General features: G+C 32.6%; 8 protein-coding genes across 11 annotated transcripts; 6 read left to right on the top strand and 2 right to left on the bottom strand.

Annotated features, from left to right (window-relative positions):
- Window positions 1-361: 361 nt before the first annotated feature.
- Use1 (Vesicle transport protein Use1) lies at window positions 362-2,336 on the top strand. The gene is made up of 5 exons (XM_070669790.1): window positions 362-583; window positions 854-903; window positions 1,034-1,272; window positions 1,363-1,689; window positions 1,858-2,336. The coding sequence occupies exons 1-5, from the start codon at window positions 482-484 to the stop codon at window positions 1,896-1,898; spliced, it is 759 nt and encodes a 252-aa protein (XP_070525891.1). The 5' UTR covers window positions 362-481; the 3' UTR covers window positions 1,899-2,336.
- Window positions 1,926-3,711, top strand: LOC139110169 (osteoclast-stimulating factor 1-like). Its single transcript, XM_070669782.1, has 5 exons — window positions 1,926-2,058; window positions 2,649-2,695; window positions 2,810-2,927; window positions 2,997-3,208; window positions 3,374-3,711. Exons 1-5 carry the CDS (start codon window positions 2,007-2,009, stop codon window positions 3,602-3,604), a joined length of 660 nt encoding a protein of 219 aa, XP_070525883.1. The 5' UTR covers window positions 1,926-2,006; the 3' UTR covers window positions 3,605-3,711.
- A 202-nt stretch (window positions 3,712-3,913) lies between these two features.
- Grip75 (gamma-tubulin complex component 4) lies at window positions 3,914-8,074 on the bottom strand. Of its 3 annotated transcripts, none has more exons than XM_070669777.1 (10): window positions 7,956-8,074; window positions 6,803-7,047; window positions 6,563-6,689; window positions 6,292-6,485; window positions 6,099-6,193; window positions 5,720-6,033; window positions 5,154-5,624; window positions 4,896-5,073; window positions 4,593-4,815; window positions 3,914-4,423 (listed from the first exon to the last, which is right to left on the bottom strand). In XM_070669777.1, exons 2-10 carry the CDS (start codon window positions 6,869-6,871, stop codon window positions 4,175-4,177), a joined length of 1,920 nt encoding a protein of 639 aa, XP_070525878.1. In that variant the 5' UTR covers window positions 6,872-7,047; window positions 7,956-8,074; the 3' UTR covers window positions 3,914-4,174. The 3 variants fall into 3 exon arrangements, with proteins under 3 accessions (XP_070525878.1, XP_070525877.1, XP_070525876.1); XM_070669776.1 differs by lacking the exon at window positions 7,956-8,074 and adding an exon at window positions 7,447-7,577; XM_070669775.1 differs by lacking the exon at window positions 7,956-8,074 and adding an exon at window positions 7,189-7,322.
- Window positions 7,378-8,861, top strand: Samtor (S-adenosylmethionine sensor upstream of TORC1). The gene is made up of 2 exons (XM_070669779.1): window positions 7,378-7,513; window positions 7,615-8,861. Exons 1-2 carry the CDS (start codon window positions 7,382-7,384, stop codon window positions 8,539-8,541), a joined length of 1,059 nt encoding a protein of 352 aa, XP_070525880.1. The 5' UTR covers window positions 7,378-7,381; the 3' UTR covers window positions 8,542-8,861.
- A 53-nt stretch (window positions 8,862-8,914) lies between these two features.
- Rpl28 (ribosomal protein L28) lies at window positions 8,915-9,951 on the top strand. Its single transcript, XM_070669787.1, has 4 exons — window positions 8,915-8,999; window positions 9,290-9,389; window positions 9,495-9,737; window positions 9,826-9,951. Exons 2-4 carry the CDS (start codon window positions 9,303-9,305, stop codon window positions 9,910-9,912), a joined length of 417 nt encoding a protein of 138 aa, XP_070525888.1. The 5' UTR covers window positions 8,915-8,999; window positions 9,290-9,302; the 3' UTR covers window positions 9,913-9,951.
- Window positions 9,952-10,095: 144 nt separating this feature from the next.
- Nsmase (neutral sphingomyelinase) lies at window positions 10,096-12,878 on the top strand. Its single transcript, XM_070669778.1, has 7 exons — window positions 10,096-10,455; window positions 10,573-10,738; window positions 10,822-10,995; window positions 11,058-11,241; window positions 11,357-11,683; window positions 11,758-11,863; window positions 11,946-12,878. The coding sequence occupies exons 2-7, from the start codon at window positions 10,695-10,697 to the stop codon at window positions 12,284-12,286; spliced, it is 1,176 nt and encodes a 391-aa protein (XP_070525879.1). The 5' UTR covers window positions 10,096-10,455; window positions 10,573-10,694; the 3' UTR covers window positions 12,287-12,878.
- Graf (GTPase regulator associated with FAK) lies at window positions 12,582-19,374 on the bottom strand. Of its 2 annotated transcripts, XM_070669773.1 has the most exons (20): window positions 18,723-19,374; window positions 18,274-18,431; window positions 18,028-18,099; window positions 17,781-17,882; window positions 17,562-17,672; window positions 17,374-17,478; window positions 16,635-16,706; window positions 16,337-16,403; window positions 16,113-16,210; window positions 15,929-16,023; window positions 15,740-15,821; window positions 15,536-15,638; window positions 15,214-15,435; window positions 14,879-14,984; window positions 14,441-14,795; window positions 14,153-14,366; window positions 13,908-14,067; window positions 13,751-13,807; window positions 13,610-13,689; window positions 12,582-13,535 (listed from the first exon to the last, which is right to left on the bottom strand). In XM_070669773.1, the coding sequence occupies exons 1-20, from the start codon at window positions 18,880-18,882 to the stop codon at window positions 13,444-13,446; spliced, it is 2,511 nt and encodes an 836-aa protein (XP_070525874.1). In that variant the 5' UTR covers window positions 18,883-19,374; the 3' UTR covers window positions 12,582-13,443. The 2 variants fall into 2 exon arrangements, with proteins under 2 accessions (XP_070525874.1, XP_070525875.1); XM_070669774.1 differs by lacking the exon at window positions 16,635-16,706.
- A 356-nt stretch (window positions 19,375-19,730) lies between these two features.
- Window positions 19,731-22,152, top strand: Cpb (F-actin-capping protein subunit beta). The gene is made up of 4 exons (XM_070669780.1): window positions 19,731-19,981; window positions 20,226-20,437; window positions 20,521-20,893; window positions 21,011-22,152. Exons 1-4 carry the CDS (start codon window positions 19,979-19,981, stop codon window positions 21,242-21,244), a joined length of 822 nt encoding a protein of 273 aa, XP_070525881.1. The 5' UTR covers window positions 19,731-19,978; the 3' UTR covers window positions 21,245-22,152.
- Window positions 22,153-22,679: the final 527 nt, after the last annotated feature.

Genomic DNA, 22,679 nt, shown 5'->3' with positions numbered 1-22,679 from the left:
ACGAGATTTTTGTTTTAATCTGAACTATTGTACTGTAAGCTACAGCCACTGCGTGTGTAGTCTACTGTAGACCGAATTTAGATAGATCATCATACGTTTATACGCAGCGGCACGTTCGTACACGTTAAAAGCTAGAAACGCGAAGTGCTTCGGATTTTCTACACGCCACGTATGTACACTGGAAGGCGAATATAGCGTTTACTTCGACGACGGCGGCTAGCGTACGTGACCTTAGCGTAGTGTCCGTCAAGTTACACACAAAGCGCGCACGTGCATGTGTCGCGGAGCGCCGTTCGTCGAGGACTGAGGGAGAACGCGCCCCACTACCACATCTCCCGTACTGGGTGGCCAAGGGTGGGGATCCGGCGGGGGGAAGAGGGAGGAAGTCACGTATGCTGGACGCAATAAATGCCATATCTGCCTTACGCAAGCCGCTGTCGCCGGAATAAATTCTATATCTATCTTCCAGTGTATATGCAAAATGATTGAAATGACTAGACTGGAAATTGATATCAAACGACTCCTAACGCGTTGCGAATTAATAGCGAAAGATGATCCCCACAAAGACTGGAAGCTGGAGAAGGTACATTAAAATATTTTACTTCTAACCTTTATGTTTCTGTCACGCTTTTCTGTTTAACACGTGTCAGCTTTGACGTTTTGTTAATTATCGAAATAATTTTATATGATTAATTTACCCGAAACAAAACTTAGCACGAAACATATTAGATTTACAATCCGAAATTATATTATAATATTTATTAAAATTTTTATTGTGTAACATTTTTTTTTATTGATAAACGAAGCTTATTTGCATATGGAATTAATTTTTAATTGTATTCTTTTATTTTAGTATATACTTTCTTTGGATGACATGATAAATAAGCTGCAAGCTCTACCAAGGTAATACTTTAAATTATACGATAAAACACGTACTATTTTCGATACATAGTGTTTTAAATTTTGCATGACAATAATTAGTAATAAAGTCTTTATTTTAAGATTAAATAAAATCAAGATAAAATTTTTATAGTAAACCATCCAAAGATACTATGATGGGCTATGTTAAACGCGTAGATTTTCTGAAAGGCGTAATAAACGCGATGAAGTTGACAAGCCCAGTGGAAAGAATAGTAGCTGCACAATCGCTATCAAAAAATTCAGTATCCACCAATAATTCCTCCAGTACGAATATCACAACGCAGATACACCAAAAAACGATCGCCAAGTACAATCAAGAATTACGGGCGGAATTATTTCACACCAACAAAGGTAATTTTCTACTTAGACATGCAATTAAAAATACTTTTATACATATATAATTCTCAATATTATATCTGGTTAACATTTTAAATGTTACAGATGCTAACAAAGATGGATTACGACAACGATTATCAAGTTCTAATATTCAGGACGACGATTTGGACGCTATTGTAAAGTACAATCGTAATATCCAAGAGAAGATCGCCGAAAATATGCTTTCCATGACGAGCACCATGAAGGAACACGCGTTAGCGGCGAGTGCAATTATAAAGAAAGATATCGGCTCGTTAGAAATGTCCGATAAATTGACTGATATAAATGCTGTAAAATTAAAGAAAGAATCTCTAAAATTGGAAGAACACACCCATTCGAAATGGAGATGTTGGGTGTGGATTATGATAGCTTTTGTACTAGTTGTATTTTTTAGTGAGTATTTTACATATACGAATATTATTTACAGTAATATATTAAAATTTATATTACTTGACGTGAATTATTTAAAAGTTAATTTTATTTTAAATAATTTTAATTAATCAAAGGCAATTTAATTTTAAATATTTAAATTAAATTAATTTCTTTTTTTTTTATTTTCAGATATGATATTATTTATGAAGGTGGCAAAAAAGAAGATTTAGATAATTTCTACGTTAGTGCATTAAAACCATGGCTAGAGTATGTAGCTGCGCGTTGTGAATATATCTGTGTGAGTCATTGAACTGATATGATGATAGTATTAGACAGCCATGAGTGTACTTGTAAAAACACCTGTGCCACCTAAAACCACTTGGAAACCTGGTAATTATACTTTAAATTAATGATATGTCGATTTGTAATTCTACCTGGCATTTCAATACATAATTTGCAGTTTTATTATGCACATTTTGATAACATTATCTAAGCATTTGCATAATATAATTCTTGAAGTACTTGCTTCTAATGGGTGATTGTAAATAAAAAAAATAATTTTGATATGTGTACATAAAAATTTCTGTATAAATGTACTATATGGATACTTATTATTTATATTATAACAATTATATTTATTGCAAACTCAATAAAATTTTATTTTTAAATTTAAGGTTATATTATACACACCCCAATCCTTTTCAATCTATTAAAAAAATAATCTATCAAATACGAATTGTATGTTTAAAATAAGAAAATTAAAAATTTAAAAGAATAATTTTGTTGAATTAAAAAAAAATTATTTTATGTAATCTTACTAATAAAATGTATATAATTATTGTGTTAGTTAGGTTAGAACAATAATCTTATTGACTAAATAAACTTGGCTTTTGCAATTAAATATTTAAAAAATTGTTTTTAAAATAATAAATAAAATAGTGGTTGATATAAACGTGTTAATATTATATATCATTTTTAAGGTAAGGTAAAAGTGGTCAGGACGTTATGCAAGTATACTGCACAACGTGTGAGTACATTTGTAGAAATCTATTATGAAAACATATTTTTATACGTATATTTAACGTATACGTAATTATATCTCGTAATATGTAACGTGGCGTAATTACTTTTTTTTTTACAGGCAGATGAGTTATCGTTCGAAGAAGGTGACTTACTTTATGTTTATGATAAAGATACCGATCCAAATTGGTGGAGGGCTAAATGTGGAGATAAAAATGGATTAATACCTGTCGCATATGGTAAAAAAAAAAATGGATTATACTTACCGTCGATGTAATATTTTTTTTTATATTCATAATTTATTTCAGTTGAAGAACAAACGCTAGAGATCGAGTTGCCACTGCATGACGCTGCAAGACGAGGTAATATTTCATTTCTGAGGGAATACTTGAAGCAGGGTATATCGGGAACAGGCTTAGACGCAGCTGGAAACACTCCGTTGTATTGGGCAGCCCGTACCGGACATTTGGAATGCGCCAAAGAGCTTCTCAATTTACCGAATCCTGTGGTAAATGCTCAAGTAAGAGAATAAATATAAAACAATTTGTATTTCTAATTAGAACCAAATTAAATCGTATAAATTTTAAATTATAATATTGCAAAGTATAAATTTTTTGCAAACCGTATATTATTTGTCCTTATTTTTCATAAGATTATTTTTTAATCTTTTTTTTTTTGATTATAGAATAAAATGGGCGACACGCCGCTGCACGTAGCAGCAAGTCATGGACATTTGGAAATAATAACTTTATTGTTAGAGCACGATGCCGATACGACATTAAAGAATAATGACGGTGTCACCGCAGAAGAATTAGCTTCTGATGCGTCTATCAAAAACACAATACAATTGCATGAACGGAAATATAATGGCACACATGGATATGATGACGAAGATTACAATGACGATAGCGATTAAAAATCTACGATAAAAATAAACTAAGAATTTTATATAAACGAGTAATTTACAATACGTAAAATATTATAATTTGATGAATAATTTAATAAAATTATATATTAATCCTCTTTACGATCAAAATTTAAAAGATCACAAAGAGTTTAATGATAATGTTAATACTTGATCTCAAACATTGTTCGCCTTTTTATTTAAGATTCTTGTTTCCCATAAGATGCGAGTAACAAAATGAATAAAAATAATTAACGCGAACGAAGAAATTCATATCGCAATATGAAATATATTTAAATAAAGAAACAAGAGTTTTAAAAATTCTTTCATACTTGTGATATATTATAGAATATGTATTTCTATATTATTAAATAATAGATTAAGACTTTTGCTTAAACAGGACCAATAATTATATTACAAAACATGTGTGACATGTACAACTTACCAAGTATTTATCGTACTGCCATTAGTACTATTTAGAATAAATATTCAAATTATTGGTAGAGTATTATAATACACTTAGATGGAAATTATATATCAGCGTTACTACGATGTAATTCATCGCATGCTTTTTTATCTCATTTAAATCTTTTTACTAAACCACCTGTTAAAATCTAATCTCAATAGCAATCGAGCTAAATGTTCTCCACTAGGTTGTGCACGAACTCTATGTAACGTCTTTGTCAACCAGTCCATTACACTATTGAGTGTTTCGCATAACGTTTTGAGTTCTTCTTTCTCCGTTAAAAGAAGATTACCAACTTCCCACATAGACGCTTGTAAGATAAAGTCGTCGCACAACCGCAACAAAATATGTATCAATTTATTGACCTGTTAAAAATAATTATACACGTCAAAAGGTGACAGTATCTCGTAAGGATGTTTCCGAAATTTGTGTATTTAATTAATTAACGACTTTATAATGCGAAAAGCAACTTGCTAAATCTGTAACATTCCACATAATTTTGAATTTAATAATAACGATTCTGATAATACTTACGGAATTCTTTTTTCCTGTTCCACTGTCTAACAAAAAAGTTTGCGACATAACGTTAGCCAGAAATATAGAATGCGCCTTCTGTATATCCTCAAAATTCTGTGTGTTTTTCATACTCGTTTCCATTACGGTATATTGACTCTCTACTACATCTACTTGCAGATAATACTGCAAGTTATCGATGATAAAAATCAAATTATTTCTCAATTGAATCACGCCGATATCGCTGTAAATTTTATTATGATATGTGATTAAAAATTATAAAAATATTAATGATCTTGTAACATTCATGGAAATATAATTTACATATTCTTATGATGCATATGTTCACTCCAGAGATTCCACAAATCTATCTGAGTTTTTTTAACTCTCAACAAGAAGCGAAATAAAGTATTGTAATCGTTCAATGCAGTTGGATTAAAGAACAGATGCAGTGGCCAAACAACTTTGTATTTTAAAGTGATCATGCCCCATCCACGTTTCTCTAAAATAAAAACATTTAACTATCTTATCTTTATATATTTTAAAAATAATTTACAACGATACAGCAACAGAAATACATACCATTGGGATCTTGTTTTTCGTTATCGGCGAGATCGGTGGCGTCTGTATCGACATCTTCGTTTTCAGAAGGCAGCATTGGCACTACGAAATTAAAACTATCAATAGCGCTTTCATCATTTAAATGCATCTTTCTCAGCGCCATTTGAAATGCGAGATTAATATCTCTAGACGTATGAATCATAGGCGCTTTATTTAGAATATGCGCCGTGAGTTTGATAAATTCTAAGTAAAAATCACCGCGTCCCATCAAAAAGAATTCCTTCACTAGTTTAAGTTGCTGCATTAGCTGCGCTTCTTCGACAGCCACATGCCACAGAAGCTCGGTTACGCACTGTTTTAATTCATTAATTGTGCGGTCAAACTCGACAATATTAAAAACAGATTTTTCTTGGAGATTCTGAAGTTTTCTGAAATACTCGTATTCTTTGTCGCCCCACACGGAATTTTCCGTCTTAGATGACATGCTAAAATCTAAAACAAGCAGTTATTTATTGCATAAAAAAACAATATAAATACTTTAACAAGCTAGTTTATTCCTTTAAATAATTATAAATTGCAATGCGTACCTTTTTTTTGTCTAGGATCATTTCCAAACATAATAATGGTCTGACCGATGGTCAAAATTTTACTCGCCAGTGACGGTCTAATATATGATGGAAGCATATCTATTTGGATATTATAGTCCCACATATTGATAATAATATTATTACTCGTGGTTTCGCGTGTATCAATATCGTTCTTTCCATCTTCAAATGTTAAGGTTTTCTCACAATCTGATGTTTTCTGTATAAAAAACTCCCTGTGAGTATCCTCCAGATGTCCATACAGAAGCCAGCTTGTTAGATGCTTGTAGAAAACAATGTGAACAGAATGAGCCATCCTAAAAATGAATAAAAAAACATACGATTAATATTATTAAATTTTTATTACAAATAAACTTCTTACAATTCCAAAGTAGAGTTGATTTCAGGTACTCCAGTGTGCATGCGCTGATGTAAGCATTGTAATAATTTACAGCCATGGAGTTTTTGTGTATGAATCTGCAATAAAAAAAAATAAATTAGAATAATAGCCTTTGCATTCTTATAATAAACTGTAGCTGTGATACAAAATACTTTGCCCAGAAAAATATATGTACCTCGCGAATGATAGAATGCAATACAGAAAACAGACAAGTATACTTTTCAACACTACAGAGAATTAATGACAATGGGGTATGACGATTGTTTAAAACAATATTTTCCAAATCTATTATTTCCTCCCGAAATGGCTCTAGTGCTTGATCCATTCCATCACATAGAGCACGTATATACAGGCCAGAAGCTACATATTCTGCAATTAAAAACAATTGTATTAAGCATGACACAATTATGCAAATTGCACATGTTTCATAAAGTTTTTCATCAAACCTTTTGCATCTTCATTGCTTACTGTCTGTATAAAATTTCGTACTACATTACATTTTTTTACAATATCCATTATTTTATTAAGTAATGCTCGTTCCCCAGGGTGTAAATACTTGTCAAGATCCACAGACTGGAAAAAAAAATTAATAAGAGGCATGTCAAATAAAAAAAAAATTATACATTATCATAATAATTAATTTACATGTTAATATTTGTTTAATGCAATATACGACGTGCACTTACGTTCGTCTCTATTATCTGTGACACACTGGTTGAACATCCCCAAAGTGACAACAAGATCTCATGCAACATTTTGTTAATCTCTTTTTTGAGAAATAATTCGTTATAATCAAAGAATCGTGTGTCAAATTTATGAAATTAGAATATTCATCTTTCAAAGGAAACACGAATGCTTTCAATTTGCAAATTGATGTCAAATTTATCGATAAATTACGCCGTATCGATATCCATTATCATGTCACATGTACCTAAAAAAAAAAAGACAATATTAATTAAAACGTTCTTTCCTAGATATAATTACTCTTTGACTGAAAATTTTATAATATTATAATATTATTACTATCCTGAAATTAATTTAATTTTCAGTAATTATTAATAAACGACCATACATGAAACTGAATATCGTCAGTATAGCGGTATACGCCAAGCAGATGTAAATATATGAAGAGGTTAGTCTCCGTTTATCGGAGCTCCGTTCTGCTCCGTTATTGACAGAACGTGACAAAACACGCGGTCTTAACAAAGTACTAAGGAATTTTTCTACTTAAAATATCGCAGGAAAAGAGAAAAAAAGGCAATCGAATGGCGACAGAGGAACATAAACGACTAGCTGATACCGTAAAAGGAATTCATGCTCTACTACGTACCGAGTGTCAAAAATATGGTCCTGAAGTTGCATGGAGACGTCATTTGGCGCGAAACGACGTTTTGCAGGTAATAAATTTAATTAAAACCGATTATCTTTTTAATACACATTTACAAATACATTTACGAACAGCCGAATAAAATGTGAAATTAATTTTAATTAATTTTAGGAGTACGCTGCGTCAATGCAAAAACTGGCTGTCAAATGCTGGGCGAGTAACAACGCAGATTTGCAAACGAGAACGTACTGCAGAATGGAATGGATAAAAGCTCAGTGTAAGCAATATTTTCTTCACGGTGGTAAAGAAAAATATGATAAAAGAGAAAAGGATATAAACGCTAAGATAATTTTCTCTTCGGCAAAATCAAGCTGCGAAGAACAAACGAGTCACGAAGATGAATCGCGTTATTCCAAAATCGGAATGCAAGATTTTTCTGAACGAAGGATATCAGTACTGGATGTAGGAAGTTGCTACAATCCTCTAAGCACCGACGATGCGTTTAACGTTACCGCAATAGATTTAATTCCTACGGAAGACGGGGTCCATCAATGTGATTTCTTAAACGTTGCAGTTGCAAAGGAAATAATTCTATCGCAAAACACACGGGAGATTCGTCAATTGCCCATGGATTTCTTTGACTCTGTGGTGTTCTCCCTGTTCCTGGAGTATTTGCCTTGTCCAGAGCAGAGGTATATCTCCTGCAAAAAAGCATATGATGTATTAAAAAGTGGCGGTATACTGATTATCGTGAGCCCAGACTCGAAGCACGTTGGTGCAAACGCAAGACTAATGAAATCCTGGAGGTACGCACTGAGCCAAATGGGATTCATGAGAATTAAATACGAGAAATTGCGTCACCTTCACTGCTTAGCGTTTAGGAAATGTGTGCGCAAGGATGTAGCCGTGAGATGGTCCCAGCTGCAGCATTTTTCCGAGGCCGACAGGAAATACATATCCGTGACGAAGATTTTTATTCCACAAGATTTTCAGGCCGCCGATCTTTCTAAAGAAAAGCGAGAATGCATCGAGTACGAGAAAACTGATTTAGCGGGCACGTTTTCTGAATTACCGTTCAATAATGAGACGCTAACATGAACACGGTAATTTTTATTCTATTATTATATAAAGAATTTTATCGATATGTTGAAACGTTCAGGTTTTGCATTTACAATAAATTATAAAGTGTCTTTACGTCGTAAAATATAAGGATTTAGTTTAGGATTTAAGCCTCACGCCAGGTACTACATAAAAAAAAATGTTTTAAAATATATACTTACGTGCAATAATTTATTTAATTAAATTGAACTTGCCATGTATTATAGAAGAATAAAACTTGTAATTTTGTATCCGTCGATTCAACGCTACCTCGATTTGTCCGTGGCGGTCTGTAGCGGAGCTTCTCAAAACTGAAAAGAAATTATTTTAACTTCCGGTTGAATAATTATATTGTACCGTATTCCTTCTATGTCCCATATATTCATCGGTAATGTCCTGTGTTCTCTTCCGCCATTTTGATAAACTCTTTCTTGTCGATATTCCTGCTGTTGCACGTGGTATGTGTAAATTTTTGTTTATTATCTTAATTTAGTAATCTTTTAAATAAGTCATTGTGCTGAAACAAATATGTTATAACCGTAATATATTTTAAATTGTTAAATACTTTCGTAGTGCAGTATTTGCGAAGTCTTCTTGTAGTCGAGTATGCATAACCTACCAGCAAATTGATTGCGTACTTAATAATTAATTTAATTAAACGTCCATTATTTAAAATTTATAATTATAATAAAGAATTATAATGTAAAAATATTTATATAAAATAACAAAATTTTTCTAACAAATGTAGCAGGAAGTTCAAGATGTCGTCGCACTTGAATTGGATGATAATCCGTGACAATAATGCGTTTCTTCTCAAGAAGCGCAACATTAACAAGCCGTTTTCTACGGTACGTAGCTCACAATATTTTCTAAAGCATCGTTGATTACGTTTAACTTAAAAAATTAAGCTTCAACAATATTTCCTGCTATTTTATAAATCTGTAATTGTTTAGGAATCCAATAACCTGACGAATCTGAGCAGTTATCGATACTCGGGTTTAGTTCATCGTAAGAGCGTGGGTATCGTTGATACTCCTGACAAGAAGGGATTTACTGTCGTCTACAAGAAGGCCAAGTCAGTTAACAAACCGGCTAAAGCTAACGTAAAGAGCACGATGAAGGCCGGGGCTCGTCGCTCCCTTCATAAATTGAAAACTCTGCTTAGAAAGAACAAGTATCGCGTGGATCTTACCAAGGTATCGTATAATTATTATCGGCTGCGAGATAAATCTGCGATCTCAAATGTAATCAGAATTTTTAATAATTTATGAATTACTTTTATAGGCTGCACTACGACGAGCTAGTGCTGTGTTACGGTCTCAGAAACCTCTTCCCACTAAGAAGACACGAACGACTAAGAAAGCAGATTAATTTGTATACTTCATTAAATATATGTTGTAAATTAAAATACTTCTCATGGGTGATATGTCTGCGAAGTAAATGTGTTTCTAGATTTATGAAGTTCTTTACCGCGATATATTATTCATATTGAATAAAAAAAAATTTTTCTATGCACCTTTACTTTGCAGAGATATTATATTTTAATCGACAAAATATATGTTTAATATTTATATAAATAAAAATATCCGTTCTTTTTTTTTCTGTAAATTTGCGAGGTTTATGTGTTTGTTGGTCGTATTGTTTATTCAGGAAGTACGAGAATCGCAAATGGAAAATAGGTTAGAAAGTGTTATTTCACTTTGGGCTCATTTTCAAATGTACATTGAAACGTGGAAGTAATTCTTACATTAGTTTTTGAACACAAGTTTGAATATGAGGCTCACGGCTTACTTGATAAGCGACAATTTCATCATATACTAAAAATCGACAATAATTTTCTCGACTTGTCAATGTTCGTAACAATTTCTTACGTAAGAAAGCGCGCTGATAAGAGATGTGCATGTGTATATTCACGTACGTATAAGAGCTTAACAAATTAATAGTATGACAAATACGAAAAAAAGCCTAATTAATTTAAAGAAATAAGCATTTTGTTATTTATTTCATATCCTTTTTTAAATTTTTTATTAGATATTTGCGCTCTAATTTCTGTAGAAAACGTAGAACTGTCGGAGCAAGCGACAATTTGTCACTGCATTTAACATAATTACTGCGTTATTTTGTGGAGCGATACAGAGGTTAAAATTAAAACAATGGCAAGCGAAGTATCGGTGAATGTTTTAACGCTCAACTGCTGGTGAGTAATAACATTTTTGTCTGCATTTTATTGAAAAATAAATATTTTGCGATCTCCAGTTCACGCTCGTTTTAATATTTCAGGGGGATACCATATGTTGCGAAAGATAAAAATCCACGTATGTTGGCTATTGCTGAAAAATGTGCCAGTGGTGAATATGATATAATTTGTTTACAGGAAGTTTGGTCTGTCAATGATTTTAAAATGATACGAACAAAAACGCAAGAGGTACTTCCTTACTCTCATTACTTTTACAGGTATGGTATTATAGACATGGAATAATTAAAATTACATACTACATTATATAATTTTTGTACAGTGGAGTACTTGGATCAGGAATATGCTTCTTTTCAAAATATCCCATCCATGGTGTTATGTTTCACAAATGGCCTTTAAATGGTTATGTTCACAAGGTGCATCATGGAGATTGGTTTGGTGGTAAAGGAATTGGGCTGTGTAAAATAGAAGTTCAGAATATGAATGTTAACGTTTATATTACGCATGTATGTAAAGTTATTTAATTTAATTATGTATAAATTTTTTTATTTTTTTATTTTATATATAATAATTATAATGTTCTTTAAATGGTGTAAAATATTTACTAGTTTTATTTTACAGTTACATGCAGAATATAATCGAGAAAATGACGAGTACATGGCTCACAGAATGCTACAAGCATTTGATACTGCTCAATTTATAAAGATGACGAGTAGCGGCGCAGATGCAGTTATATTAGCTGGTGATCTTAACACAGAACCACAAGACTTAGCATATAAACTTATAAGTGGTTTGGCATGTTTAGCTGATACATGTCCTAACAGTGCAAGTCACATAGGGACCAATGAATGTGCCAATAATAGTTACACCAACTCAAAAATCGCGCGAACTCAGCCAGATGGAAAGCGTATAGATCATATTATGTATTTAGGATCAAAAACTGTGAAGGTAAATTATTAACGCAATATGGTACAAAAAAAAATTTATACAATATATAATCATTAAATTACGATAATTTTTAGGTTGAAGTTGTAAATTTTCAACATCCCTTGCCAAATCGTGTACCATATAAAAATTTTAGTTTTTCTGATCACGAAGGTGTAATGGCTACCCTTAAATTTAGTAATGGTAATATATTCATTTTTCTGCATGTATTAATAAACGAACATATATTTATTTTTTAATTAATTAATTAAATTTATATTTGCAGATAAGCATGTCAGTGATTATATAGATGTCATGGATTCCTTGAAAGAAGCAGTAGTCATTTGCGAAAATGCATTAAAGGATGTAAAACGTCAATATTTTTGGTATGCGTTATCGGCTTTTACTTTAATCATTCCGTTAATTTGGTCTATCTGGCTGAATTGCATGAATATATCTTTAGCTGCAGACATCGGTTTGAATATTGCATGTATTTTTTTAACTGCAATATTGTGTTACACTTTATTTATGAGTTTAATATGGAATAAGGTGGAAAAAAATGCATTAAAAGCAGGACTGTTAGCTATAAAAATTTACATGTCACAGTTAAGTAATAAACAAGAATAAACATTAATTTTATGCGATAATGCGAACCTTTAAAAAAAATCAAGAATATAAAAATTAAGCTCAAAAAAAAAATCATTAAAATATACGTATAGTTTAACAAATTTGTAATATATATACGTGGTAAATTATAATAAATGGAAGTAAATCGTTACCAATCGAATACTCCATATATAGCGTTACACAGCGTTAACTTAAGTTTAGTCGGTAAATGCTTCCATCAATTATGATTCACTCTGTATACATATAACATTTAAACGACAAAAGTGCAATTATTATTTTTTAATTATTATTCACAGATGGCTGCTTGTGTGTTAGATGTGTCTAGAAATATCTAAAAACTTGTAATACTTACCGTTTGACCAATTATACAAACTATGCATATCATTTCACAGGATTACAGGAATCAATAATATAGTAAAAGTATCTATACATTTATTTATTATGCTTCGTAATGTTGAAACTGAAGTTTAGTTCTTCCAGTCCTTCAAACGCTGTTGTGTTTCGTTTTATACGAGAACTGCGTTTTGCATTTCTTACATTCACTATAATACTAGCTAGTATAATATAAACTGTAAACCATATAATGTATTATTACTTATATATACTGATATTATATAAAACCTTGTATATGTTTAAAAATTTCTTGTGATATTCTGTATTTTTTTATTATGGCATTATATATTTTATTATAATTATAATACAATGCTATAAAACAAATGATTATTGCCTTCAAAATTTCCTATAAGCTCCATAAAATCTTCATATACATATGTTGCATAGGAATGTCTTTTAGTATAAATGTAATTAAATACCTCAAAGAAATATTAATCCTATGTAATCCTTATGCACATATATACCATTCGCAAGTGAATATATATACATTTTAGATACATATAGAATAAAGTGGATTCTAATAAATAACATTTATATAAGAGTATACATCTATATATGTATAATTGACTAAGCAGTGTATAGCCAAAAATTGTGAAAGCTCAACAGGCAGTTGTTTTTGCATTGCAGCATAGCTTTCATAAATTTATTTGCTTTGATGGTATCAAGAACGTTATTTAAAAAATTTGTAAATTTGTTTCGTAATAATAAAATTATCTATATTTTAAAAAACGCTCTTTGGTGTTTTTTTTTTATTCTCATGGCATTTAGGGCAACTGTTCCACATAATTCTTCGGCACTAAACCCGTTTTACCATTTAATGTACCTTCCAACCAACCTGGCTCCAAAGAGGCTTTGACTGCAATAATATGTTTTATTATATACTTAAAACAGTGTTTTATATAATAATTATTACTTTCGTACCGCTCTTACCGTTTGTAATAATTTGATTTGGTTCAAATGATAATTCCCCATCGTTTTCCGCCAAACATGCGTATAAAGTTCGTACTCTCCTAAAAATTTATGCAAATTTAGAATTATAATCTTCCTAAATTTTATGTACACGGTACTTACCAAATTCCTGGGATTTGACCAGGACTTGAACGTCCACTACTGGGTGAAGTGTTGATGCTATAATTATACATAGAATCGTAATCAAGAAAATAACATATCGAATGTAAAAAAGAAAAAAGTATACTTTTTTATAAAAGGAAAAATTGGTATATCTTACGGGCATATTGAAGACGAGTTGCTACGCTGAGGATAAGCCGTGGGATAATGCACGGATATCATGGTGCCACGTTTCTGCTTTATTGGTAGCTCGCTTGAAAAAGGATGAGGATCTGATGCGATCGATTCGCTCGAACTACTGGTATTGCCACCGCTCAGAACTGAAATAATAACATTTTTAGTTAGAAGATGCTACTATAAAATTTATAAGATATAGTATAATGTAATATAGCAAGAGAAATGTACCTAAACCTTTGTCGGCCGAATGATACATGAGGTTTGCGTTAGTCAATTTTATGCGACCACCACTGCCGCTACTACCACCGCGACTATCTAAGTACGATGGTATACGATGACTTGTATTATCGAGGTCTTCATAATCTCCATTATTTCTGTCGTCAATTATAGGCGACTTGTTAACAGTCAAAGGCTGGCCATCGTAATAAGATCTTGTAACGAGCTGTATATAAAAAAATATATACAAATCCAATATACGAAATTAACAGTGAAATAAAAACAATCTTAATAACTTACATGCGCATGCGACGACGCTGGTGCAACTGTTACCGCCGTGTGTAGTGGATATCTTAAAAATGCCGTTCCATTACCCGACGAAGTTGGACCTTCTTCCACTTTAACGCATTGCACTTTACTTGGAACAACAGTAGCTTGCAGCGTAGACTGTGGTGCTACTGCGCGTAAAGAATCTTGAGGTGGCCCAAGTACTATTCTTTCACAATTCTCAATCAGTATTTCCACAACAATATTGTAAAACTTAATATCCATTATAGAAGCTACTGTTTCTTCTTCTGGTCGTAATAAAGTCGGGCCGAAACATACCGCTAAGTTCCCAACAGTCATCAGATTCTTATCACTTTTCTTTGCGACACTGAAAATTATAATCAATTTCGAATTTAATTTCTAAACTAAAATAAATAAATTTCATAAATAATAATTATACGGATTTCTCACTTGCAAAGATGGTTAATGAGAATAATCAGCATATTAAAATTGGCTTTAGGCAATCGATAAACGAGGTTGTGTATATCATTTATTCGAATTTCCTTCATCTCCTGTTCTGTTAAATGTCACAAAATAAAAATCACAATAAAATTTTAGTACTCAGTTTTAGTCATATAAAAGAAATTACGGAGAAAAAAATAATTATAATAATAGAAAAAGTATTAGTTTACGAAAAATAAAAAGAAAAAGAGAGAAAAGTAAATCTCTCATAGAATTTATAATCTTTAAATACAGATTCAACAGCAAAAATAAAACAATATGTTATCAAGAATACCTATACGCACTCGCAGCTGTAATGAAGCTATTGTAGTATCGAAAAGTCATTAACGGCTCGGACAATGTTCTCAGATAAGTTTTGAGCGCACTGGTAATAGTTTTACTCTCCCATTCAAAACGGTCACTCAGATTAAGCTTATCTACTTTTCTTTTATCAAGACCCATCGTCAGAAGTTTATTTACTTTAGAAGCAACTCCGACCACTCGATATAGACCTTGTTCTTCTAAACCTAAAATGATTATCGACTGTTGAAGAATAATTGATAAAATATGATATTTAAATAAGCAAAAAGCCCCATTAATTTCTGTGAAAAATCACGATTATATTACCTCTATCTTCAAGTGCCGCGATACATTTCGATACAAACGTAAAACCACTTTCAGCCAGTGTCAAATCTTCAGGTCTGGAAGAAGAACCTAATCGCGGGCAAGGCTAAAATATCGCAATAATTATATACAATCCACGCGTTTAATTACAAGATAAATAAATAAAAATGACTTCGTGTATAATATGAAATACGTTAAGTTACGTACAGGTTCCTTTCCATCCATAGCATCCATCCATAACTTTCTATCTTCTTCGGAAAGCGCTTGGAATGTATATGTTACATTAGGTCTGAAAATAACAGACAGATTTTAATAATTTTTTATTTATGGTAAAATAAAATTAATCAAAATAATTGTATATACTATATATATGACACAAAATAAAATTGGACTTACTTATCGACGGCAGTGATATCAAAGCAAAATCTTTTTTCGATGGTGTCCGATGTTCGTCGTATACAAGATGCTAGTGTAAAGGTTTCTTTGCTACTCTAAAAACACATATTAAGAAATTATTCCGAAAATTCTTAATAACTAATACGTGTAATAATACTTAGTTTTTTTTTTAATTTTAACATACAAATTTTCCCGTGAGTTGATTGTAAGGGATCATAGTAAATTCCTTCCTATCCTTTTGATATGTGCAATACTGTTTTGTCCATGTTGTACCAAATGCTTCTGCAAATATCATGACATTAGTAATATAATTACGATATTCGTAATATAATATAAAGAGCGACTGCATTAAAACTTTTTAAAGAAATAGTTTCTACTGAAAAATATCTCTTATACTAATCGACTTACTTTTCTCCATTAGAAACAGATATCCTTCGCGGGAATGTAATTTGTTGAGACCACTTTCTACAGCAGACTAAGAAAAAAAAAGATGATTATGGGTGCGGGTGTGTTTAAAAGTAGCAAACATACTGAATACTTTTACAAAATATTCATAAATATTAATAAAACTATTTATATGCTTAATTGTTAACATATGCACTTTAAAATGTAACAAAATAATAATTATAAAACTACAAAAAATGTCTCTATATAACTAGCTTTTACTGAACGAAAGAAAGGATAAAAAAATTTTTATGTAACGTACCTTTTTCATGTCCTTCATTTTATTCATAAGCGATTCAGTTTTATCCCGGGTAGCAAGGAAATTCTCTCTAGTCTTGTAAAACACGCGCACACACAAATAAAAATTAGTAAGCACTTATTCATGCTGTTATCAATCATAATACTTATTATAAGGGTAATTTAAACGCAAATGTTATAGATTTTGATTTTTCAGTGGCTGCAATTCTTAGCCGTGGTTTTTCCAGCAACATCCTTATACCAAACAAAAATTACATCGAATATTTAAATACATTTCTTGCAAATTGCACTTAAATACAAATTATAAACTAATTTTATTAGCAATCACATGTGCACAAGTTATTTGCAAAATTTATATATTTATTTTTCGAAATCTATTAAAATTAATTTGCAATTAATCATTAAATTGTTAACTTATGTTTAGCAACGTAATTTTTGGCTAATTCAAGCTATAAATTAAGAACTCTCATTATCGGTGACATTAGAAGTACTAGAGCAAACATGTATCTACATGTTAGTGATGCATATTTCAACAAGATTTTCTTGCATACAAACATACAGCAATAGCACTACATTATTAAATAATCAAAATAATGATTCTACGTTATAACGGCTTTCGTAATAATGCGATTTAACTGGAAATACGTACACCGGCTAAAGAAGTAAAATATTACCTCTCATACCATTAAATATAACTGTATGTTTAAGCAGTTAGAAATTTATTATAAAAATTAATTACCAACCTTCTGAATCTTTAATTGTAGCTCTGTCATATAAGGTTTAAAGTCCTTTGCAACTTCGTGGCCTTGATGATAAAATGTTAGCCAGCCAAACATAAATCCCAATAACTAAAACATTTTACGTTACAATAAACTATATGAAGATTATAATTTAATACGTAAAATTAATCGTAAAATATTAAAATTATTACCGTTTCAACAAATTCAAACTTTTTCCGTTCCTGAACTTCCTGCAGTAAAAATACATATTCTAAACTAGCCTGGGAGAAGTGTCTTTCAGCCATTTCCAACGTTGCATCAGCCTATACACACGTATCAACATAGAAAATTAATAATAAATTTTTTTATAATTTTTAAATACACAATTTTTAAAATATATTATTCATCTACTTTATTACTATTTAATATACCTCTTGTAAAACATTGTCTTGCTTTTTCGTGGATAAATTCAAGTAACGCTCTTGACTTTGACAAAATTTAATCGTCTGTTTTTCAAATTTCTTTTTGCCATCCTGAAATATTTAAATCGTTACGGAGATAAATAAAACTAAACGATCTTAAAACATTTCAAAACATATTATAAAAAAATATATACATTAAAAAAAAATATTATAAGAATAAAAAAAATCGTAAATAAAAAGATATCATTTGTTTTACCTTAACTCCGCCGATATGTTCTTTTCTAAAATTTTCCAAGGGTAATATAATCTGATCATACGCTCGTTCCAACTGGAAAGAGGAAAGCTATTTTAAGATCTAATAAATTGATGACATCATGACTGTTTCTTAGATCTCATTTAAATTAATCATTTCCTATATTAACATTAAAAGATAACAGTCATATAAGAGCTACAAGCGCATAGAATCTACGAACTAGTCTATGCACATTGGTAAATTGCATACCATGCGATCCCTTTCATCTTCTATGGATGCGATAAGTTTACCAAATTCTTTTAGACTTTGAGATATGTGAGTTTCGTCCTCGGTTTGGCTCTCGCCGATGCATTCAAAACTAAAGTTTTGCAACGTTTTGGAAAAGGCTCTCTGAGCTCGGGACAGGTCTAAAAAGATATCAAAATTATCAACTAATCTATTATTATCTAATCAAACAAAAAGATCTAGATCACGTTGAGAAGATATTTCCAACGTGATAAAAAAAAAAAAAAAAAAAAAAAAAATAATGGAACAGGAAGGATCCCTAAATTAATTTAATTACGGAGTAACAATGCTGATTTAATAATCACCCGTAAAGATAAATCATTCATGCAACAGCTGTTACAACAATCACATGGTCTGATAGTCCGAATGATAAAAAAAAAAAAAAAGGAGCAAAGGGGAAGCTCGTAACTCACTCTTGGTGGCCAGCAATAAATCTTTGACCTCCTTAACGAGCCGCTTAATCTGCTGGCTGGTTTTTTCCAATTCACGCTCGTGATAGTGCAGATTCTCGCGGAAGTACGGACTGTCGGTTAGGCAATCCGTGAACTCCAGCGGTTTGAGGCCAACACCCATTCTCTCGGTTTTTCCGCTCACGAGGATTCCGGGGTCATGAATACGAGGGATGGGGAGGGGGCGAGGGTGAGTCCTCGGGGTCCTGCGTCCTGCTGTTCTAAGCTCGTTGTCACCCGCGTTCACCCGTGATAAGGCGCACGATCACTATCATTACTGTCGGATCGCGGATTCACGCAAACTCGCCATCATCGGGATGCAATGTGTCCAAACACTTCGAAGGCAGGTTGTATTGTACGTATATGCACGGCGCACACATACAACTTCAACGGTCCGATATATGCAGCCCGTGCGACGGAATCGGAGCCGAGCGACGGAATCGGAGTCGAGCGATTCGATAACGGAGCGAGATGCGCGGCGACTAAATTAAATGATGGAGAGGGAAATATACTTGTCATAGAGATTCAGAAATCACCGCGAACGAAAAATAAACGTTTTTCTTTTTTTTTTTTCCTTTTTTTTTTTAATCTTATCCGGGAGGAGGAGAGCACGAGAGCGGTGACGCGCATTATGGCTCGCTTACACGGTGATGAATTTGGAGCTCGCTCTTCGTAGCTTCGTTGGCAGCTCTGACTTGCACTGCTTTATGATGCAATCACATGTAGCGGAGTAGCGGAACGTAAAACGAGAGCGTAATTAATCGCAAGCGTCAAATCACTTGCAGAGAAAACACGGAACGCTTGTAATTGATTCCGTTCTCGTTCCACGTTATGCGATTCCGCTGCAGCGAGAGAAAAGAGACAGACTCCGAATTAGTGCAAGTTGGAGCAGCCAGTACAGCTGGAGAGAACAGGCTCCTTGCTTGACCCTGACAGCCGGCCAATCCGCTTTTGTAACATCCAGTTGAAGTTGACCAGCCTGCGACGCGACGGTTAACCTCGCTCCTTTCGGAGGAGATAGCCCAGCGACGAGCGCTACAAACCAATCGCCGCTCGTACCACGACACACCCTTTCAATGCCCGTCTCGTTTATTTTTGAGACAATCCTGGCGAGATAGTGGCTAATAAAAAAAACTACGCTTCACGTTTATCTCGTTGTCGACGTCGGCCAATAAGATTTTGATGTTCGTCGGCCTATAACCAATTTAAATTGCAACAGTATGGTAAGACACAGCTTTCGCATCTCGCTCGTTGTTGCCGTCACGTCTGACGCGTGTGCTTGTAAATAAATGTAATTACGAGAATTATCCGCGTAACGGTTTGTCGCTTTGCCTTCCTCCTCGTTGCGGGTCTCGTCCACTCGCGCTCAAAATCGTAATTTTCAATCGAAATAATAAGGAGCCAATTAGCAGCATTGTAATTCCACGGAACGGTATTTTATTTCCTTGTTGTACGTGTGTGCTTTAGACAGAACAGCAAATGGATTGTGCGCTAGACCTCATGCGGAGACTGCCTCCGCAGCAAATTGAAAAAAATCTCAGCGACCTGATTGATTTGGTTCCTTCACTATGCGAGGATCTACTGTCCTCTGTAGATCAACCGTTAAAAATTGCCAAGGATAAGGAGTCTGGCAAAGACTACCTGTTGTGTGACTACAATAGAGATGGGGATTCATACAGGTTTGATTAAAATAGTTTTGTATTGTTTGATGGTAGAAAAAAAAAATTAATTAATCTAGTATTTAAATGTAATAAACTTACAGGTCTCCTTGGAGCAATACTTATGATCCACCACTAGAAGATGGCTCAATGCCTTCTGAGCGACTGAGGAGACTGGAAATAGATGCCAACCATGCCTTTGATCAATATCGAGAACTTTACTTTGAAGGGGGAGTTTCATCAGTGTACTTGTGGGACTTGGATCATGGTTTTGCAGCAGTAATTCTCATCAAAAAGGCTGGAGATGGTTCTAAAAAGATTAAAGGATGTTGGGATTCAATACATGTTGTTGAAGTGCAGGAAAAGCCGACTGGTCGCACTGCTCATTATAAACTCACATCAACGGCTATGCTGTGGCTGCAGACCAATAAACATGGCTCTGGAACAATGAATTTAGGTGGAAGTTTGACTCGTCAGGTAAATTTTTCGATGTGTTACATGTTAAACTATGTTAAATTTTTTAATTCACTTTTATCGAATTATTTCGAATTAAACTGTAATAAATTAAAACAATTTTTTTACATATAATTTTAGGTAGAACAAGACCACCACATTAACGAAACACCCCCTCATATCGCGAACATTGGTAAAATGGTAGAAGACATGGAGAATAAGATTCGTAACACGTTAAACGAAATCTATTTTGGCAAAACGAAGGACATTGTGAATGGGCTGCGATCCGTGCAATCTTTGGCTGATCAAAGACAACAGGTTGCGCTCAGGCAAGATCTCGCAGCAGCGCTACAGAGGCGAAATGCCAACAATTGATCTTGCGAAGAGCAGGAAAGTTTCGATTACGATTATGAATAGATTTTATGGTATTTTTGGATCCTTTCATCTTGCTTGGAATCTTTCAATTTTCATAGACATCTTTATATTTTTAGAATCCATGAAACTTTGGATTCTTAAGAGCTCCGAATTTTTTGCGACGATCTCTTCGAGTTCTCTCCCGATAAGTCGTGAAATCTTGTTGGACTGTTTGGGAATGTTTAATGTCGCGACTTGGGCCTTTTCCAAGTCAGATCGTATTTATAGAACTCGTAAAATCCTCCGAATCATTATCAACATTATTGAAAATGACTTATTATTGTACTTTGTTGCCCTAAAGAGATACGAATCAATCATGAACGCGTTGATTAAACCTAAACAGTATGAAATACTTTGTTTAATTTAGAATGAAATAGAGTTTATTGTAAATATGCGGGAAAGGTGCAACGCGTTTTAGAACGGTAAATTAGATAAAGAACAATGTAAAATGCAAAAGAGAGTGAATTATAATAATATAATTAATGCTTACTATGTAAAAGCTCGAAAAAAAAAACATTTAGCAATTCTCTCTTTTGATTTTTATTAAGTTTGATAAATGATAATTGCGAATTAACAAGTTCATAACATTTTTGTAATGTTTGGAAAGCATTAATATTCCGCTTATACTGTTTAGGGTTAAATTTAAAAGCGTGTAATTTAGCGCTGAAAACAATATAAAATCGTTTACATAGTTTTAGACGACGCATCACATTTTGCATTGTAAGAGAATGTCTTGGCAAATGAAAAGTTTTTGAAAACTTCATATACATAATTAATTCTTATTTATATTATTTAGATACGAGAAAGTGGCAAACTTAAAATTTGTGTAACATTTGGATATTGAAAAAAAAAAAAAAAAAAAGAGATAACTCGTCTATAATATTACAATTAAACTTGACACATGGTTAATCCTCTTTGAGGGACAGTATAAAATAATTTATTTACATAAAAGTCTAAGAAAAAAAAAGCGGTTGCATTTTGCATTTGTTAATAATGAATTAATAATGACTGAATTAATAATAAATATATAATACGTAAATAAAAGTTTTCAAATTAAACTTTATTCATTTTTTGTTTTCTTTTTGTTCGTTTTGTATTAAATTTCACGAGTACAAAAATCTGCTGGTACCACAGATCCTCTAGAAAGCTGCAGAGCTTTATTATCGGAGCTATTTTTACGCTTATATTCCGTATACATTATTCCGTCGTTTTCTAGCACGCATGGATCTTTGATACTACAGATCCTTGGACTGAAGTTATTAGGATCTCAAAGGATCGTCAGTACCACGAATCTTGTACTTTGAAAGTAAATTATTAATCCCTTTTTATCCCTCATCCTCTTGATTTTATTTTTGATGCGCGGGGTGATGTGACACCAAAGACTCTTGGTACTAAA

The sequence above is a fragment of the Cardiocondyla obscurior genome, linkage group LG19, assembly GCF_019399895.1.
Source record: "Cardiocondyla obscurior isolate alpha-2009 linkage group LG19, Cobs3.1, whole genome shotgun sequence".
NCBI classification, from domain to species: domain Eukaryota; kingdom Metazoa; phylum Arthropoda; class Insecta; order Hymenoptera; family Formicidae; genus Cardiocondyla; species Cardiocondyla obscurior.
The sequence above is the reverse complement of the archived record's forward strand: the minus strand, read 5'-3'. Positions and strand labels throughout refer to the sequence as shown.

Bases quoted from the DNA above. Each gene is read 5' to 3' on its own strand.
- LOC139110169 (XM_070669782.1), top strand. From the start codon at position 2,007: ATGAGTGTACTTGTAAAAACACCTGTGCCACCTAAAACCACTTGGAAA. The intron at 2,696-2,809 runs GTGAGTACATTT...TTTTTTTTACAG, and splicing joins GCAAGTATACTGCACAACGT to GCAGATGAGTTATCGTTCGA. The intron at 2,928-2,996 runs GTAAAAAAAAAA...AATTTATTTCAG, and splicing joins ATTAATACCTGTCGCATATG to TTGAAGAACAAACGCTAGAG.
- Grip75 (XM_070669777.1), bottom strand. From the start codon at position 6,871: ATGTTGCATGAGATCTTGTTGTCACTTTGGGGATGTTCAACCAGTGTG. The intron at 6,194-6,291 runs GTACATATATTT...TTTTTATTGCAG, and splicing joins TGCATTCTATCATTCGCGAG to ATTCATACACAAAAACTCCA. The intron at 5,625-5,719 runs GTACGCATTGCA...TGCTTGTTTTAG, and splicing joins TGATCCTAGACAAAAAAAAG to ATTTTAGCATGTCATCTAAG.
- Use1 (XM_070669790.1), top strand. From the start codon at position 482: ATGATTGAAATGACTAGACTGGAAATTGATATCAAACGACTCCTAACG. The intron at 584-853 runs GTACATTAAAAT...CTTTTATTTTAG, and splicing joins AAGACTGGAAGCTGGAGAAG to TATATACTTTCTTTGGATGA. The intron at 1,690-1,857 runs GTGAGTATTTTA...TTTTATTTTCAG, and splicing joins TGTACTAGTTGTATTTTTTA to ATATGATATTATTTATGAAG.
- Nsmase (XM_070669778.1), top strand. From the start codon at position 10,695: ATGGCAAGCGAAGTATCGGTGAATGTTTTAACGCTCAACTGCTG. The intron at 10,739-10,821 runs GTGAGTAATAAC...TTAATATTTCAG, and splicing joins GTTTTAACGCTCAACTGCTG to GGGGATACCATATGTTGCGA. The intron at 11,684-11,757 runs GTAAATTATTAA...GATAATTTTTAG, and splicing joins TAGGATCAAAAACTGTGAAG to GTTGAAGTTGTAAATTTTCA.
- Cpb (XM_070669780.1), top strand. The intron at 20,438-20,520 runs GTTTGATTAAAA...ATAAACTTACAG, and splicing joins AGAGATGGGGATTCATACAG to GTCTCCTTGGAGCAATACTT. The intron at 20,894-21,010 runs GTAAATTTTTCG...ATATAATTTTAG, and splicing joins GTGGAAGTTTGACTCGTCAG to GTAGAACAAGACCACCACAT.
- Samtor (XM_070669779.1), top strand. From the start codon at position 7,382: ATGGCGACAGAGGAACATAAACGACTAGCTGATACCGTAAAAGGAATT. The intron at 7,514-7,614 runs GTAATAAATTTA...AATTAATTTTAG, and splicing joins CGCGAAACGACGTTTTGCAG to GAGTACGCTGCGTCAATGCA.
- Rpl28 (XM_070669787.1), top strand. From the start codon at position 9,303: ATGTCGTCGCACTTGAATTGGATGATAATCCGTGACAATAATGCGTTT. The intron at 9,390-9,494 runs GTACGTAGCTCA...GTAATTGTTTAG, and splicing joins TTAACAAGCCGTTTTCTACG to GAATCCAATAACCTGACGAA. The intron at 9,738-9,825 runs GTATCGTATAAT...TTACTTTTATAG, and splicing joins ATCGCGTGGATCTTACCAAG to GCTGCACTACGACGAGCTAG.
- Graf (XM_070669773.1), bottom strand. From the start codon at position 18,882: ATGGGTGTTGGCCTCAAACCGCTGGAGTTCACGGATTGCCTAACCGAC. The intron at 16,707-17,373 runs GTTGGTAATTAA...GTGTTTTACAAG, and splicing joins TACAATTAAAGATTCAGAAG to ACTAGAGAGAATTTCCTTGC. The intron at 14,796-14,878 runs GTGAGAAATCCG...TATAATTTTCAG, and splicing joins CTCATTAACCATCTTTGCAA to TGTCGCAAAGAAAAGTGATA.